We start from the raw sequence: 19,793 nt of genomic DNA, 5'->3' as shown, positions 1-19,793 counted from the left end.
AGTAAGTAGTGGTTACAATCAGTGGTAGTAAATAAACTCAAGTAAAAAAAATATTTGTAAATTTTAATTATTTCTCCAGGTCATCATAGGTATGTATAAATGGTATAGGTATGTGTAAAATTGTAAATATATTTTAAGTAAACTAAGAAATGTTGAGAAAAAGGAAAAATAAACTTATTTAAATTTTTTTTTTGTTAAACTCAAGAAATTTTCCGGAATTTTGGCTTGGGCTCACAATCACCCCTGGTTACTCAATGTCTTAGATATGATTGCTACCCTAATTTGCACCTTAAATTGAGTTTTTTCGTACAAAATTGTTTTAAGCCTGTTCCATTTCTTCTCTTTTTTTTGTTTATTATTATTTTTTTTTTTTTTATGCAGGCTCTAACCGCACAAAATTGCAATTTGACAATCATAGTTATAGAATTTTCATCGACATTTTTCATTTCGACTATACTAGCTAATCTGAAATAAGTTATTATTTTGTATTACAATAAAATAAAAAAATAAGGATCATTTTAAAACTATTACAATGATGCATTCTTTTTATTGGATAATTAATGGAAACAACATTCTACACCAGAAGTAACATTTTACTCATCAAGTTTTCTCACAAATTTTTTATAATGGTAAGTATTTTTCTTTAATTAAAAATACAAAAACGTCGTAAACACATCGATTTCATTTATCATTAAATCGAGACAGACTGTAGTGAGAAATATCCAGGAATGGTTTTTGGTTTGTAGCCATCTCACTTAACAACCTTCCCACAGTAGGAGACGTCTTGAATCCCGTTCCTGAAATCATAATTATATTATATCAGTTAAAACGATTAATGAGATAATTTTTTTTTTTTTGGCAATGCTTTTTAAAACACCAGTATCATTTGACTTGTTAAATTGCACTGAGCTGCATAAGGCAGTTTTTTTTTTTTTTTTTTTTTTTTTTTTTTTTTTTTTTTTTTTAAATATAAAATTGAACTTCCTGAATACGAATATGATTCCCGATTTCCTCCATCCCTCTTTCTTTTTTCGGAACAATATCTTCATGCTTATCACTTTTGAGCAATTTTATTAGAAAGAAAGAAAAAAGATTTTTGTAGGGCATTCGCCGCCTCACCAAATGCGATAAAATTGCGTATTGGCGAATAATTTTTTTCACTGAAAAGAAAAGTATGTATAAAAAAAATTCTTTAGATATCCATCTGGCGAAGACTTTCAAAAATTGGCAAATACTTTTGATATTTGGCTAATTTACTGGCTAATAATTTGAAATCTTTAGCGCGGGCCCAGCATTGAGAATCATCTAAATTTTTTCGCAAGGGAAGTATTTAGCCAAAAATTTTGCTTAATACTCTGGGAAAAAAGGAAGGCTTCAATCTAAAATATGTGCTAAAAAAACAAGGTTATTTTAAATATTAAAAAGGCTATAAAATTGGCTCAAATAGTTATTAGTAATGACGCCCGGTGGCTGAGCGGTAGCGCTTCGCTCTGTCGTGCCACAGGTCCTTAGTTCGATCCTTGGGCCGGGCAAGGCCGACTCAGCCTTTCATCCCTTCAGTGGGTCGATAAAATGAGTACCAAGCATGCTTGGGAACTAACACTGGGGGTTCCGCGTTCGGCTGACCATGTGACCGGAACATATGCTCCTGCACCCCAGAGCCCAAGGTCAAGAAAACTGAGATGGGCACAGTCGGCCTTGGCCCTCTTAATGGGCTGTCGCGCCACTGAGTTAGTTAGTTATTAGTAAGGCCCGGATTTTGATGACATATACATTTTTGGACATTTTTTTGTCCTTTAGAGCATTTTTTTAGATTTATAGGGCATTTTTCTTTAAATTTTGGGGCGTATTTTGCATTTTAAAGCATTTTTTAAATTTTTTGTTAATTTTTTCTAATTCTTATTATTTTTTATAGTTTTTTATTATTACACTGACTTCCAAACAATGAAGAAGATCTCTAGGATATTAACAGGTAAAGCAACATCTTTTCAAATTGAAGAAGAAATGTCAGTAAGTGTGACCGTTCTTTTCAAATACGCACCAATAACATCAGTAGACGTTGAAAGAAGCTTCTCCTAGTATAAAAATTTACTTTCAGACAAGAGACGCTCGTTTACATTTCAAAGTATTAAAAAAAAATTTAATAATCCAATGTAGTTCTGATATTTAGTAATATGAGATGGAAGTTGTTATATTCATTAAAGTTTCTATACAAAATGAAAATGTTTTGGAGTCAATATATTTTCCATTTTTTTTTATTTTAGGATATAAAACATATTTTTCAAACTTTAATGAACGTAGAACAAGTATTACATTGCTTTATATTTTTTGAAACTACTAATAACAATTCTAAAGAGTATTTTTACTTCAATTTAAGTAATCTAATAAGGTATTTTTAGCGCAATTTTGGCATTTTAAGGGCATTTTTTGCACTTTTGAGGGCATTTTTTGCTCTTTTTAAGGGCATTAATTGAGATTTTTTAGGTCATCAAAATCCGGGCTCTAATTATCAGTTATAATAATTAAGTTTTTTTTTTTTTTTTTTTTTTTTTTTACAAATTAAAAGAGAAAATCCCTCCAAAAATTCCCTATTCGTCATAAAGTGTTCATGTTTTAGAACTATTCATCCATACAGTCCTTTATAAAAAGTTCAAATACTGTGAAAATTAAGATTTAAAGGTTTCTTGAGTCATTCTTTTTTTAAAAAAAAAAAAAAAATATTACTTGTTTTATTTCTTACTATACAATATATTTTAGGCATTATACGAACATTTTATGGAGTACATGTGCAGGAAAACTCGAAGCAATTTACTGTAAGTTGAAGTACAGTTCTACACATACATATATATATGTACCACAGTGGACTGATAGCAAAAACACAGCTCCCAGTAGAACACCGAAGTCAAGCATTACTGGCTGCGGTCAGTAAGCGGGTGGGTGACCGCTTTGATCAGCCTGCGTAGAGATTGGGTGTGCATGGTATCGGTTCAGGTTGAATTGTTCCGTCGTAAAGTACTCAATTTCCCTCGATTGTCACAATTTTGATCCTCTGCAGAGGATCAAAATCTAACAAATTGAAATATCATAAAACTTATTTAGTTTTGAAAAAAATTATTTGAAATGGAAGTTCATTATTTTTATTTCATCGGGATTGGGAAAAAAATGGGTTTTTATGTATTTAAATATTCATATTGTGTTAAAATAAGCAATTTATAATTAATCGATTGTAAAATTGCGGAATGATAAACATTTTAAAGTATGACTTATCATTGAAAATAATAGCTAATTTTAAAGTTGTATATTTTGAAAACTGTTGTTTGTATTTATTTAAAATTTTATATTTTGATATACGAAATTACTTTATTTAATATAAATTACTTAAAAATTAATTTAGATTACAATTAAAGAATTTTATCAATTGCTCAGTTAGTTTTTTTACTAAATCAGCTGCCACTGAAATAGAGAATATAATATTTTTGTCTTTATGAAACCTTTGCTCACCTGAAAATCCTGTCCCAATTATTATGTTTTCACTTCCAGGCACTCTATCAATTAGAAAAATTTCATCCGGTGTCATCTACAAAGAGAAAAAAGTATTTTAGCTCTCATTTCGAAGATTTAAACCATAAACTATTGAAAAAGTGCTTACTCGTTAAATCTATTATGAAAATTTAGCAGCTGTTTAAAATAAAATTTTAGATACGAAATCAATTAAATGCGAACTTATACAAAAGTAAAAACTTGAAAATATCTTAATAATAAATTACTAGAGTTAAGTTAAATAATAAAGCTAATACACATTGTACAATAATAAGCAGCTTTAATATAGGTTTAAATGTAATTAGTAACTTAGCTAGAGCTTCATTAATAAATGAAATTTTAAATAAAATGAACTGAAGCAGAAAAGCTCCATAACTCTGTCATATCTCGTGTTGTATCATCGTGTTGCTCTTCTCAAATTAGTGCTATCTGTTCCTTCATTTGATCAGATTTTATAAGCCGTTATTTGAAAAGAGCACGCAAGGCTGCATATATAAGTGAACAAATAAATCTAGTTAAAATATGAGAACATTACTATGAAATATTTTCAACTTGATTTAAACCAATTTAAAATGCTTCTTTCTCTTCTACCAGTATTGCTCGAATTAGGTTTGTGTATGGTAAGGTGTGCAAAAGATATTTGTGAAACCAGAGATATCTGTCTGGAGCATCTCGGAATATAGTACAGTGTTCCCATCATTAATTGCTACGCTTTGGTTCAAAATTTGGAAGAAACAATCTAGAATGCCGAGTATCTACTGAATAAAATCTACTATTAAGTATGCTGCAAATCTATATAGAAAATGTTCCGTATACACCACCCTTAATACATATGCTTAGCAAAATTGAAGTAAAAAAAAACACGCAAATCAGGATTCTCTGTTAATGTTGTAAGCAAGGAGAAATTACCTGATCAAAACCTGACGAACGAACTGTTGAAAAAGGTGGGATTAAAGACCTCTAAAGCAGTTTGAGTGCCTTGAAATGAATTCTAAGGATCACATTTCACTTTATCTCGTTTTCCTCTGGCAATCAAACAGATTTTGATGTTTTTAATTCTTTTTTCATTGGTTTATGATTCACCAGTGTTTTGATAAAGTTTTGGTTTTTTCCTCGATTAAATATTAAATTGCGTCTCTCAACTTGTTAATATTAGATTAATTATTTTCCAAAAGTATTCTTATATAATATATATTATTTTTTAACCGTTGTTAAACTGCCGACCCAATTTTGAGCTTATGACTACCAATGTCCAACTCCGTGCTTTTTAATTTTGAACCCAATCTAAGAGACAAGGGAACTCCTGGATCTTGGGAGAAATTTCCTTCGTAGAGTACTTTTCAATGAAACCAACCCGCATTTGTGCTACATGGTGAGGAAAACCACGATAACTCCCACAGTTAGCTTTACAGCAAGGTGACTTTAACCCATGATCCATCTACCACTGAGGATATTTCACTTCTGTACTGTAGTCTATGCGAACCGCTCACAAAATTTGAATCAACCTGCCATCGGTAGGATTCGAACCCGGTCAACTCATTAGGAAGATAGCACACCATCCCCTGGGCCACCATAGCCCTATATAATGTATTAAGAGTGATTTCTGAGGATCAGCCTAGATGTTTAAAGTTACATTTTGGAATGTTGTATATCTCCAAACACATATATGTTATGAATCGCGGGCAATAAAAAATAAGCACAAATAAAAGGAAACAAAAGTTCTTTGGTTCAGAGAGTAATCAATCTTTTGATAGTTACTTACAGTGTACATACATGTTTCTACAATTGCCGGTTCTTTTTCCAATAAGGGAAAGTGTTCAGCTATATAATCCTTCAGAATTTTTTCATTCTTCATATTGAAATCTACCCGGTCTCGTCTATCTGGGTCACAAGGAGTCCCTTTGCCGTGGATACACACATGTAAGAAAAGCAAGCAAACACATACATCTCAATTATAATTTTACTGGAAGAGGCAGCAATTATTATTATTAATTCTAAAGAAGATTAAATATAAATGGAAGAGATCAGTACTTTAACTAGTCCTGGATATTCCAAACTTGGCAATGCGTACACGTTAGGGTATTCAAGATCAATGAAAGCTGGAAAACCGGAGTCGATGCTATATGCTCCCAACTCTTTTTCCTTCCAGTAGTAAACTCTAATTAAGTGGGCCTAAAATGTAGAAAACAAAATTTTTGGTTTCTGACAACTCTAAGAAATTTATTTTAGATTTGTCGCAATTTATTTGTTGAATAAATAGATTATTCGTGAACTTATTCTATTGGAACAGTTTTGCTCATTGTTCTGTATTTTCTAAACTAAAAAACTAAACTCAGCCGCGCGACAGCCCTTGCGGACCAAGGCCTACTGTGCCCATCTCAGTTTTTTTGACCTTGGGCTCTGGGGTGCAGGAGCAGATGTTCCAGTCAGGTGGTCAACCGAACGCGGAACCCCCAGTGTTTAGTTCCCATGCATGCTTGGTACTCTTTTATCGACCCACTGAAGGGATGAAAGGCTGAGTCAGCCTTGCCCGGCCCGAGGATCGTACCAGGGACCTGTGGCACGACAGCGCGAAGCGCTACCGCTCAGCCACCGGGCGTCGTTCTATATTTTCTAGCAAAAATTAATTATTACAATTTTAGTATAATTGGGTATAATAGTTAAGAAGAAAATGCAGTAAGTGGGGAGGTTGCACACGAAGCCTCCTAAGTAGTACTTGAAACTCAATTCAAATAATGACCCCTTTAATTTTCTTTTTTATTCTTATTTATTAATTGCATTTAAAAAAAGTTTTGAGGATAGAGAATCAATCATCAGAGTTATGCCTTTCGAAAACGGGAAGGAAACAAGGTGTCACTTTATCTGATTAGGAATAATAGTGATTTGTAACTTTTTGAACTCCTATGGGTCTTTTCTCCAAATTGTAAAGTAATAAAATGAGGTTACCTTAAGTGAATAATTTAACTCTGTATATCTGTGTTTAGATGTTTCAAATATTGTTTAAATTGATGAAAACTAATTTAGATGATACTAAATACTTATTTTAACTTGAATTACGCAACAAAGAACTGCAATAATGCAACTGAAATACTATATAACACTACTAAAAATATTTAAAAAAAATACTCATTTACTTTAATTTTAACAGAAATTTAGATTTTGATCATTTTTATTGAGTTTCAAAATTTTCAATTTTTTTGAATGAAACATACAATTTTCCGACAGGATTTTTTTTTTAGAAATTTTCTAATTGTTTTCATGATGTTTGAATTAATTGATAAAAATTTAATTTGGAGATTTTGCTTCGGATATTTATGAGTTAATATCACGATAGTGGAATACGATCTAAAGGCCTGTTTACACTGTCCAAGTTTTTGAATCCGAGAAATTGGTAGAATTTCTCTGTCCAAGAAATTGGATGATTCGTCGACACTATCCAAGTTCTTGAATGTCACTGATTGGTCAGAAGAAAAACTTGCGCATACGCATTGTTTATATTCAACATTATAAAGTCATACTTACATGACTTTAAAAATACTGAATAAATTGAAATAAAATCACAATAACAAAAATAGACCGTAACAGATTAACTTATTCTCAGTAAAATATATGAAGATAAACAACAAAATGACAAAATCTGATGTCTGCTTGTTGATGTCACAAAACTTAAGAAGCTGATTGGTGAAGGGAGGAGAAACTTGGATGGAAAGTAGAACATGCTCTACTATTGTCCAAGAACTTGGACCACGTACTTGGATGATTGTTTGCACGATCCAAGCTCAAAGCAAAACAAGTTTCCATCAATATCAATCAATCTCAGTCAGAGAGGGTAGTCTAAACAGGCCTTAACTTAAGTTGTTAAAAAAAATCATAAAATTAAAAATGATGCAATAAACTAAACGGTGCTAGAATTTATGTCTTACTTCGGAACATAAGAGGAACATAACTCTCTCTCTTACAAACACACACACTCACACACAAAAAAAGGGTTTAAATTCAAAAAATAAATTTGCAATATTCAGCAGAAAAATGAGAAGTATGTTTGATTTTTAATAAATTATTAACTTGCATCCCTCAAATTTGTTAGTAAACATAATTGTAAGAATACATACTAACTTTAATTCTTATATAAGTTTAGATTTTAAGAGTTTTGACAATTTTTATTGCGATTCAAATTTAAAAAAAATTTGTCTTAAACAAAATTTTAAAAAAAATTAAAGCAGGATTGTTCTTTTTTTTGTTAATTTCTTAATCAACTTCAATGCACTTTATTGTTACACGTAAAATGTCACGCAATAATTTCATCTTACACAGTATTCGTTAATATCAGTAAGCATGATAATTCAAGTTCAATACAAAAGAAATAGATAAATAAGATAAGCGATATGCCTAACTCAGAAACAAAACAGAAAACAAAGAAACGAAAGAAAAGAGACAACAACAAAAAATGAAATTTCGGAACCGTTTTTATCAAAATAAGTTCATCCCTTGAGGGGCTTAAAGCAAAAAATTCTAAAATGTTTTCAAAAGCGTGTAACTTAGTGTCATTGATTCCGAGACGTTTTCTTTAAACAGCTATATTTTTTACTCTACATTTTTCAAATATATGTCATCACGAAAATACTGTAGATGAAATAAAATATGAGTCACCGACGAATTAGATAAATTAAGTTTCAAATCGCGAATGTAGTAGGTCAACTTACTGCATTATAGCTTGTTCAAACTCATTCTTCTTACTTTTTATTATTGATTATTTTTCAGCAGCATGATATATATTTTCAGTGGATTCTCTCTTGCATGGAGCTTCATGGCAACGAGATGACGGACAAAATTGCAAAGGGGGACTGCGGCCATCTAATTGCTTCTTCTACTACTCTTACCAACCAACTAGGTGATTCTCTATCAAATATTCTCTATGAAAAAAGAAACCTCAGCTGAAGACTGGGTGGTTTATTCCCTAAAACCAGTGTTCCATCACTGGTAGAACGCCGGATTGGACTCTAAACCTCTGAGGACTATCTATGAGCTAAACCTCTGAAGACTCACTGTGGACTAAACCTCTGTGAACTCTATTGGACTCTGTGACTGAAGCACTCAGACTGCGTTCTCATGGCTAGCTTGTGGCCATATTAAGAATATCTCTTTCAAAGATGATGTGAAAATATTCACAATCTGCATGAAAAGAAGCGATCAAGAGGCTTCTGTCAAACACATTCTGGTATGTTTGGGCCTCACGAAGAAGGAAATTCATTCGAATTCCCCTCCTTGTCATTAACTTTCTTCGAGTCATGGTCTGACTTCTTCCAACTTTGGAGGATTAGAAACAACAACTTATTATTAATTTCTACGCTAATTTGTCGATTGATAAAGAAATATTAAAATAATAATAAAATATTATTTAAAAAAATTCGAAAAATAAAGCACAATTGATTTCAGTTAAGTTCTAGTTTTGTAATTTCATCATAGGTAGAAGTTATCATAAAGGTGAAAATAAACCACTTTCAATAGTTGAAATTGTACTCTAAATATTTTTGAAACATTAATGCTTAGCTGAGATTCAGTTACTCAGGGCCGGACCCAGGGCAGGGCGATCCGGGCGGCCGCCCGGAGCGCAATGATCTAGGGGCGCCAAAATGATAGTTAACAAGATTGAGAGGCGGCAGGCGGAATTTATCATTTTTATTTCTAAGCACATAATTCAAATAATATAATATATTTAAACATTAATGCTAAACCTAGTTGAATTCAATTCAACATGACAAGAATTGATTGTATTTTATGTAATATTTTTGGTCTAAATAATATTTTGGTCTAAATAATACTTTGGTTTATATAATATTTTGGTCTTTTTGTATAATATTTTTGGTCTAAAAGACATGCCCAGAAATGAGCTACTGGCTCATTGCAAAGATTTGGAAATAGTTTTAACTGATGGAAATTCAAGCGATCTTAACGCCCTGGAACTAGCCGATGAAATAAGCATTGTTTCGTCATTATTAACAAAAAAGGAAACCCCTGTTGAAGTTCTCAAGTTTATCGCTACACTTAAATTAGCACCAAACCTCAGCATAGCATTAAGAATCCTACTTACATTGCCAGTCACTGTGGCTTCAGGGGAAAGAAGCTTTTCAAAACAAAAAATAATAAAAAATTATCTCAGAACGATGCAGACGCAAAATCGACTCAATGGATTGGCAATGATAGCTATAGAACACCAAATTAGTGACAAATTAGACTTGAAATCACTGGTTCGTGAGTTTGCCGAAGGAAAAGTTAGAAAAAGAGTATTTTAATTACTTTGGTTAGTTAGAATTTATTTATAATGTGGGATATTAGTTTAGTAAGCATTACTACACTTTAATCTTTGTTATTTTGCCTTAAATGCTAATTTGCTTATCTTGTTATCTGATGATTGAGTTTTAAATAAAAGTTTTTTTTAATATTTTTCTTCAATGTTTTCTTGATTTTCTGATATGGTCGCATGAGATTTACTTAAAAAAAACGGGGGGGGGCGCAAAATTAAGGTTTCGCCCAGAGCGCCAAAATGTCTAGGGCCGGCCCTGAGTTACTGTAACTTAAAAATTTCAATTTTCTTTAAAATTTGTGCGAACTGTTTCGTCAGCACATTTTTACCTCTAAAGGCAAATCTGGAATTATTCTAGGCACTAGTAGTTTCTTCGTATAAGTACCAGCACATACAACTACAGACGGTACAACCACTACTCCTTTCGATGTTATGATTTCTACTTTGTCGTTTTGAGTTACAATTTCTGTTACTTGGCAATTGTTCCATATGTGACCTCCACTTTTTTTAATTAGCTCCTAAAGCATAAAACAATTCATATAATCAAAATATATATATAAAAGTATATTAAATGATAACATTTTTTAATTATTAGAAAATTAAAAAGTATATACGGATAAAACAGCAATTTCACACAAAAAACTACTTTCATCTGAGATTTCTTTTAATCAATAACAGTTTGAAAAATATTGTCCCCTTGTAATTTTTGGTTTATTCTTACCCTCTATTCTAATTCTGTGAATTCAATAATTTAATTGAAATTCGATATATAGTCGCAAAAACGAATCAAGATAAGTTATTTTAAGTTCCGGACTTAGAAACTAAAATTTACAATAGTAAACATTTACAGCGCATAATATAAATTTATTGTTGGTGAAAAAATTATTTTAAAGAAAAAATTTTCAAACTTTAGATTTAGTTTAAATTTTGTTTCCATAAGCATTCATACTCTCTGTTACTACAGGAAGGCCTGACTGCAAAATTACCGGAAGTGAAGCACATATGTGTGAAACGTCAGAACAGCGTGCAAAAGGATGAAATAAGCATCCTCGCATTTTGGTGAATTTGCGCTATCAAGTTCTGAGCCAGCTTAAACTGGGTGCGACATACCTGCAAAAACTTGCAGGTGTGTCACAGCTGGTGGTTATGAAATCCAGAGGTACAGTTTAACGGTATGTTATTAAATTATCCTTTTCATGATTTCCCTAGGAGGTGATTACTCTTTTGTCCAATGAGCTTATTACCTCTTGCAGCTGTGAACATTATATTTGTAACATCTTGTGTTTGTAAAATACTAAACATATGAAAAACACTCTGTTACGCTGCCTCTGGGACTATAAAGATAGCAGAAGGGTGGCCTTAGTTACTGGCCAATTGCCAGTGTATTTTATTTAATAATTTTATAACCGTCGTTGAACAGCCGACCCAATTTTTTGGTTTACGACTACTGATGTTCAACTACGTAGCCTTATGATTTTGAACTCAATCCAGAAGTCAAGAGAACTCCTGGGTCAAGTATTAAGGCGAAATTCGAATTCATGGGGGACTTTTTGATGGTACTTACTCGAATTTGCATTACATAAAGAGGAAGACCTCGAGAGCCTCCCACGGTTAGCCTGACGGCAAGGGGACTCTAACCCATGATCCGTCTACCACTGAGGATATTTCACGTCAGCGCTGTGGTCGGTGCAAGTTGGATTTGGAATTCGTATCTACCAGCTACTTCTGGGATTCGAACCCAGTTCACCTCTTTGGAAGGCGAACACTCTGTTCTCTGAGCCATCGCGGCTCAATAGCCAGCGTAAGAAAAACAATTGGAAATACATTAAATGTATTATATTCCTCTTTTGGATTTGTATAGAAAGAAAGCCTGACTGAGATTTCTGTAAGCATGATAAAAGTAAATTGTAAACCTACCTGTACAGTTAACACAGACTTATGAGCATGAAGTGTACCACCAGTTTTATCAAAGAAAATAGCGTGAGGTTTCTTTTTGTAATACAGTTGTCTCCCAAACAGCTCCTTCTTTGTCTCTTGTAAGTCCAACTGACCCGGACTGTAAGTTTCCATATTAGCTATGCAACTTCGATAGACATGGTCTTCTTCTGGAGTCTTTATGACACTCAAGATTCCCATTGTCCTATTAAATTAGAGTCTTTGTTACCGAAAATTAATAATATTATTCTTCAATTTTGTTTTTTTCGTTTTTGATCCCCTTTGGTGGTCCGCTAATTCATCTTTCAAACGTATAGTTTGCAAAGAAAAAAAAACAGAGCACCCTTATAACTTCCAATTACTTACTTACTGGTCGGCTCACCACGTTATTAAAAGTTCTTAAATTTCAATGGTTCAAGTGTTAATTTGAGCAGGCTGTAGTTTCAGTTACGAAACCTGGCAAAGTAATTTATTTTCATTACATAAAAATACCCGTTTTTATACCATACCGTTAATACAATATTTTCCAGTTGGTTGCTAACCCTCCCACTTATTTTGAGGGTAAAAATTCCAAAAGTAGTGAGACTTTTGAATTTTTTACTTTTAAAACAAGGGGATGGGGGTTTGCGACAAACTGAAAAATATGGTCCAGATAAGTACAGGTAGGTAAGTGAATCCGGTTCTTTTATGTTAATTATACTTTTTAAGCATTTCACCATGCCCTTGAAACTATTTCAGGGAATCAAAAAATGCTTGCTTATAACTACTTATCCAAAAACAATTTCATTCAAAATATAGTTTTTTTTTACGATTAATTATTAAATTTTTATCTTTAATTTTTTAATGATTGAAAAAAAAATTTCAGGTTAAAATATTTTTGCTTCTAATTTTAAATGATAAAATCTAAAACTTGAGGGGATCAGTCAAAAAGCTCTTGGAGAAATGATTTTTTTTTTTTTTTTTTTTTTTTTGAAATTCTGTTATTCTGACACTACTCAACTGATTCTCCTCAAATATTGTACTTTATCATCTAAATTTAAATTCTTACAAAAGATGTAAAAGTTTGCATACAATTTTTTTATAGATTGCAATTCAAATTTTTTCGATCATTAATAAATTGAATAATAGAAAATAATCAATAATCGTAAAAATTATATTTTGTATTAACTAATTTTTAGTTTAATTAGTTTTATAAATTTATGAAAACATGTTATATTTGCTTAATAAGTTCCGGATATACTGGGAAATATGCAAAATGTAATTTTAAAATTAAGGGGACCCAACGTTTGAACGCTTTCGTGCTTAAACAATTTCGATCATATTTTACAGATGGCGGCAATCCCGCTTCTTCCTTTTATCGTTGATCCGTTGAAAAATTAAAATATTATCCTAAAAATTGATATAAAATCTGTAAAAAAAATTCTCCAATTAATAAATTTGCTTCGACACATCATATTTCATTTCGTAGCTGTAAGTACCAGAGTTTGACCATTAATTCACACTCCAATAAACAAAAAGTAGGTTTATTTCATTCCTTAATTTGTATGCAGACATCATTCCTTTATATTAATACAGATGTCATTCATTTATGTTAATGCAGATATATTTCCTTAATTTAACCTTCCATTATTTTCACGTTTAAGGGATTATAGATTTATAGGAAGTAAATACGAAAAATAAATCTCATCAAAATTGAAACCAGTTGCTCTTTATTTAATTCATCATCGATAATGAAATTCTCGAACAATTACGAGTTTTAATGCAATTTGGACTCAATTTTGAACTAATAAATATGCTTCTCTTCACTAATATTATGGAAAAATTTAATTTCTGCCGAATGTGCTAGAAAAATTATTCTTTTGTTATTCATGAAAATTACTATAAGCAAAATGACGAGAAATTCTTTTTTGATGTACGGTTTTGTTTGAAGAAGCTTGGAAGAAAGTCCCTCTAAATTCTGGACATTTAAAAAACCAGTGGGATCCCGAGTTAAAAAAGGACCACCAACTAGGTGGTTGAATGACACCAAAAAAATTAAATATTAGAGATCAAATTAATTAATTAATTTCATTTCATTTTAAAGATTAGATCAATTAATTATATTTAATTTAATATTAGAGATTAGATTAATTAATTTAATTTAATTAAATATTAGAGATTAATTAATTAATTAATTAAATTTAATAAATTATTAGAGATTAGATTAATTAATTAATTTAATTTAATTAAATATTAGAGATTAATTAATTAATTAATTTAATTAAATTAAATAATAGAGATTAGATTAATTAATTAATAAAATTTAATTAAATATTAGAGAGGTGTCGCTGTAGATTGAGCTGCTTGTTGTTGAGATAGTCAAGATCTGTCAAAAGCTGTACTTGTGAATAAGGAGAAATTATTGATAAATTTTTGAAACCCCATTGAGATTTTTAATGAGAGGATACCATGGAGGATGGATGAGGAGACCATCATGCTGAATTTTATTGATATTTGATTTTGCATTGCTATTTGATTTTTAATAACGCTAGCAACAGTCCGACTAATTTAAAAGAGATGACCGTTTGTATTTTCCGAATGGACATTTAGTAAAGATCATCTGATCGAATATTGCTCTAATTCAAAATCAACACTACTAGACCTACTCCATGAGCTTTTCTCCTGATTCTTGTTCAACTTTTCGCCAGGTATCGCAGGCATATGGCATCATTTCTGCAAAGAAGTCCTCTTCATAACTGGATCGAATGAGACGTGTGGCTCCATGAGAACTTCCACGAGTGTGCGGCTGGGCAAACTAAAAGTAGAAAATTTGACAGATATGATACGGAGAAGCAGATCTTTCTATAACTAAAACTCACATCTTTTTACTACTATTAGTGATGCATACACCCTGCTGTCCTAAATGATTTATACATTTTAATGTCACTGTTTATTCACAAGTATGCATCTTACAAGGACGGGCTGTAGATGGAAAGATGCATACATTTACCACATTTCTGGTACAGTCTACATGTCTGCACTCTTGGCCAGCCGATGCACATTCCAATGATAAACTTGTTTCGTGGATACGTTCAATATCATGGTTCTATCAATGTCCGTGTCAAAAACAGCAATGTGTTCCAGCAGTATTGATGGCATATAAAGTTGAGAAGAAAAATTTTATGCATCCCACGGCCAACAACACGTCAGGAAAGCTACATTGCTACTGTGTTGAGTATTGATATAAATATGCTACAAATGCTCATACGATTGTATTTCATATGTATAAGCTCATACTTATGAAAACGGGACTAGTTTACCATTGTGAAGTATTCGCACTGGCCAAGAGTGATCATTAGTAATAGCAGGAACTAAAGACCTTAATGAGTGTGTATCTTTTCTGTATACCCATTTTTTTGTACATCGTATACTTGTAAAGAAACAGTCCTTTAAAATTGGATGAATTATTTAGATTAACTCTGTATAATAAATTGCTTAAATTTATATTAATTAGTGTTCTAAACTTTGAAATGTCCAATTCTAAGCTGTAACGCGTATGCATACTAGTTAGAAGTGATATCGGAATTTTTATATAGCTATATTATAACGTCAGAAGGATATTTCTCGTCTTCTTTAAGATATTCTATGGATCTCTAAACAGATAGAGTATCGCCTTCTAGAAATCTTCTTCACGATATTTTTATTTGTATTATCTTCATATCGGTCACTATTTTTATTACATGTCTGCACTCGTATATATATATATATATATATATATATATATATATATATATATATATATATATATATATATATATATATATATATATATATATATATATATATATATATATATGTATATATATATATAAATAATGGTCCCAATACAATAATGGAAATACAATAATGGATATATACAAATAATGGAAATATGGTCCCAATAGTTAGGTAAGGAAAGCACTCCAAAGTTTTGACCCCTTAATGTTCATTTTACTTTTTGCGTAGTTTGTTATATCTCGACTCGTTCATCATAACTTCTGAAGCGAATTCAAAAATTTTTACACGCAATTATAATATTCGTTTATGCAAAGATAATTCCAGGCAAAGCACAACTTATAGTAAATATTTATTATTTTTCATTATTTTATTTCAGAATTGTAAAAAAAAAAGTTTGAATAATAAAGTATAAAATTTTTGCATCATTTTAAAGCATGTAATTTTACATGAGAAAAAACAAATTTAGAGCCAAATCTGTCGAATAGTTCCTGTGAAATCGAATTTTAAGTATATTACTTTTTTTTTTTAATTCAATTTCTCAGGAATTATTCTCCCGATTTCAAGCAGAGTTTGTATTTCGCCACGTAAAATTATATTCTTTAAGAGATTGCAAAAAATTGTATATCTCACAATTCAAAATTTTTTCCACCATTCTTCAATAAAATGATAAAAAATATTAAGTATTTACTAAAAGTTATTTTTCGTATGAAATTATCTTTTGATAAACGAATTTTGTAATAGTGTGTAGAAAATTTTTCAATTCACAGAAAAAGTTCTCGAGACATAGCGAAATACGCAAAAAGTAAAATTAGCATTTAGTGGTCCGAACTTTAAAGCGCTCTCCGATTAAACTATTGAGGATCATATTTCCCAAATTGTGGTTACCCCTTATATTTTGGGAGTCAAAAATCCAAATCCGTCGAAAAAAAGGCATGCTTATTCACAGAAAATACGTTTTTGTATCTGATTTCGTAACTTTCAATAGCGTCTACAATTAATTACCATATATTTGTGGTCACCCCCTCGAGCCATTAAGATTTAGTTCTAGAACGTGAATATCAAATCATTAAATCAAAAGTTATTAAAAAAATGTATTCTATATTTGTTTATTTAAATTAAATAAACAAATTTTAATTTTAATCTAAATTAAGTAAGACATTATTCAACTTCTTTAAATAAATTACCTTTCAATTAATTACTTTGTTTTTTTTATATAATTTTAAATTTATAATAGTTTTTAGAGTATATTTATCGTTTGAACTCTAGTAGAACTAATAATTAAAATATGGGTTCTAGAACTTTTAAAAAGCAAATATGTTACCTGTTCGATCAAAAGTACTCTTTTTCGCAACTTGCAGAGGTGATACGCCGTCCAGGATCCCACTATACCACCCCCAATAACGACATGATCATATTCCGACATGACGAATCTGTGCCCACTGCAAACGTAGGTTAAAACAAATACAAAGATCAGTATAATTCCAAATGAACAAGTTAGCGCTAATTTACGAATGGAAACCGTAGCAACTACCGTAGCAAAAAAAATATGAAAGATATGTCGTAAGAGAATTAAGTAATTTACAGACACTAAATTGGATGTAATGAGCGTTATCAGGAAACGTTGCAGGTTCAGATAAAACGCTATGACGAAAACATTAAAGGATATTGTCTGCATTTATCTAATTGTTTAGAAAAGTTTTGTTTCCATAGTAAGTCTGTTAGAGATAGAGTTGTTTAAATAAAATCTTTCGAGAATCCAATCGATTTTAGAGATTTTGACTAAGCATTTTTCAAAGCACGCGTTCAATGTGTGCATTTCAGAATAAAATAAAATTTTATATCTGGGGATAAATTTATCTTACAGACAAAACAAAAAAGTTCATCTTTGCAAATTTTTGAAAATGTGCAATCTTATAAAGATAAGTTGTCAGATAAGCTTGTGTTTGAGTAGTGATGATCTACGTTTTTTCCTAGTCGGAAATTTTTGCATCAAACTGTTTTCTTATTATGTTATTAGATGAGTACTTTACAAATTTCTGTATCTCCCATGACACTCTCAAGTTAATAGGTTCAAAGTTGAACTATAATATTGGCACTTTGAGCCACAATAAGGAGCACACACCATCCAGTCATGGTTAAGCACTTATTACCATTTTCCAGCATTCTGTCCTTTAACGACCATAGGAAAAAAAGCTATCTAGTTTTGACCCCGGTCAGACGAGATACCCCTCTCTCCAAACGTCCATACCTCAGTCAACGAGCCGTCTTTCACCACGTCAGGCACTTTGCTATGTATACGTTGCGTAGTCGACTTCCAGAATCAAACTCACAACCCCTAGATCTGCACCACTGGAATGAGAATGTCTCACCGGAGTACTCTTTGAGAAATCTTGCTGCAACCAAAAATTTAATATTAACTTAGCTTAAACTAAATATGCATTTTAAGGCACCGTTTCATAATTTTATTTTTAATTTCTTATTACTAATTTTTTAGTAATTTGATTTTGTGCAATCTTTGTCCCACGATGATGGTGATGTCACTGCGACAATTGAATGTCTTCTTGTGGTCTCAGGTTGGTGTATGGGTGACGTCCAAATTGGACATCACCAAAAGTGGACATAGTAGCAAGGCTATGGAGTCGGTAGAAAAAATGACCAACTCCGACTGCTGGAATTTTAAAATAAAAAACTCCAACTCCCTCATATATATGTAAACATATGCACATGTGTTACAACTTATTATTTTTATATATGAAAGGAGTAATGCTACAAAAACAATTGATAGCATATCAGATCATAGAAACTCAGTCGCAATTTCTGTTGTCTGACTGTCCTGATTAGAATACTCCAAATGTTCTGAGAATAATTCCATTCTTAGAAAAAGTTCGTAGATGGCTTTCTTTGCCTTTTTAATTTGTTCGTCATCCAACAAAATTCGGTGTTTTAGATCTACGTGTACCCAGCAAGATCTCATTGTCTTGCAAACTAGTTTCTTTTATTTTTATTCGTTTATTAATATCGAAAATAAAATAGAAAATAACTAAATAATTATTGATATATTATATAGTCTATAAATAAAATGAATAACTCAATTCTGCGTTTATCTTTGTTTCAATTTACTTTAATTTCATTTTAAATTCAAACCGTCAAACGAAAACAGGAGTAGGCGTGTTTGTCTCCATGACTCTGACTCCTTTTTCCCAAAACTCTGTATAACTCCAATTCCGACTCCATGACTTAAAATCCTACTCTACAGCTCTGTTTTTTTAAACCTACTCATCATTGTTGCGAAAGTAACATGTGAGTTCACAATTGAATCCAATTAACTCAATTATTGTTTCAATCTGGCAGCGGTGTTGTCTGAATCCACTTACAATGTAATTCTTAATGTTAAAAAAAGAGGAGAATACTTTTCAAAATGAAAAAATTTTATTTTCAGATTCACTTTATGAAACAAAATTGCCAAATACAGTTTGATATTCTTCTGAATGTTTATTTCAGTTGTCATCAAATCTGCTTAACCTGAAAGGAGCGAGATCCAGAAAAGTTTGCTGTCCAGTGGCCATTTCGCTTAAAAGTCTTGCTACAGCAGGAGAAGTTTTGAAACCTGTTCCTGTAAATGAAAAAAAGCAAAAGATTCGTTTTATATTTTATTTATTTTAAAAGGATTATTTAACAGAAATTTTATTTTATTGATGTAATGAAAGAAAACGCTTTAAGCTTTTTAATAAACTTAAAAGCTAGGTAACTATGAATATCTAATATTTCCCATTAAAAAATTCGTGAGAAATTAATAATTTCACTAAAGAAAAAACTAAGTGGAAAATTTATTAAATTTTTTATAAGTTTTAAATTTTATCGAACCATTAACAACTATTTACGAAATATTTTTCGATTGAAATTCACTTTATTTGAAAATTTCTCAGAATAAATTATTGTTCCACACTTAGGATTATTTAACGGTTTTATTTAATTTTATTGATGTCTCGTGGAAAGATTTATCAAAATGGCGTGAATGAAGTTTCTTCGAATTTCTTCTCCCGAAAGTCCGGAGTTGAAAGATATAATTAGTACATAATGATTTATAAATTTGCTTTTTATAATGAATCCGCAACTGGAAATGTTTATCAAGCTGAAAGTGCTTATCTTAAAATATTTAAACAAATAATAAAAAAAACTAGTTGTAGTTCAGAAGAATAAAAAAAATGTATGATGCAAAAGATTGATGATCAATTAGCATGCATTCATGGACAAAAAA

The 19,793-nt window shown here is 31.1% G+C and overlaps 2 protein-coding genes and 1 long non-coding RNA gene across 6 annotated transcripts in view; 1 reads left to right on the top strand and 2 right to left on the bottom strand.

Moving 5' to 3' along the window:
• The window catches only part of LOC139424991 (uncharacterized), a 72,123-nt gene extending 63,196 nt beyond the window's left edge, over nt 1-8,927 (top strand). The window contains exon 3 of one of the 2 annotated variants that reach the window (XR_011636141.2): nt 8,323-8,927. This is a non-coding gene — a long non-coding RNA (uncharacterized LOC139424991). Of the gene's footprint in view, nt 1-8,301 lie in introns of both variants that reach the window. The other variant, XR_011636142.2, reaches the window with a different exon arrangement.
• LOC107444106 (peroxisomal sarcosine oxidase) lies at nt 517-17,140 on the bottom strand. The gene is made up of 8 exons (XM_087157279.1): nt 16,857-17,140; nt 14,425-14,573; nt 11,762-11,984; nt 10,174-10,362; nt 5,572-5,712; nt 5,303-5,458; nt 3,502-3,577; nt 517-797 (listed from the first exon to the last, which is right to left on the bottom strand). Exons 1-8 carry the CDS (start codon nt 16,956-16,958, stop codon nt 682-684), a joined length of 1,152 nt encoding a protein of 383 aa, XP_087013405.1. The 5' UTR covers nt 16,959-17,140; the 3' UTR covers nt 517-681.
• Nucleotides 17,141-18,945: 1,805 nt separating this feature from the next.
• Nucleotides 18,946-19,793, bottom strand: part of LOC122268225 (peroxisomal sarcosine oxidase) — a 53,465-nt gene continuing 52,617 nt past the window's right edge. For all 3 annotated transcript variants that reach the window (XM_071177492.2, XM_071177490.2, XM_071177491.2), the window contains exon 9: nt 18,946-19,148. In XM_071177492.2, the coding sequence (XP_071033593.2) occupies nt 19,033-19,148 (116 nt within the window). In that variant the 3' untranslated portion in view covers nt 18,946-19,032. The remainder of the gene's footprint in view (nt 19,149-19,793) is intronic.

Source organism: Parasteatoda tepidariorum, chromosome 2 (genome assembly GCF_982258835.1).
Source record: "Parasteatoda tepidariorum strain Cologne lab strain chromosome 2, Ptep-v5.0, whole genome shotgun sequence".
Lineage (NCBI taxonomy): Eukaryota > Metazoa > Arthropoda > Arachnida > Araneae > Theridiidae > Parasteatoda > Parasteatoda tepidariorum.
The sequence above is the reverse complement of the archived record's forward strand: the minus strand, read 5'-3'. Positions and strand labels throughout refer to the sequence as shown.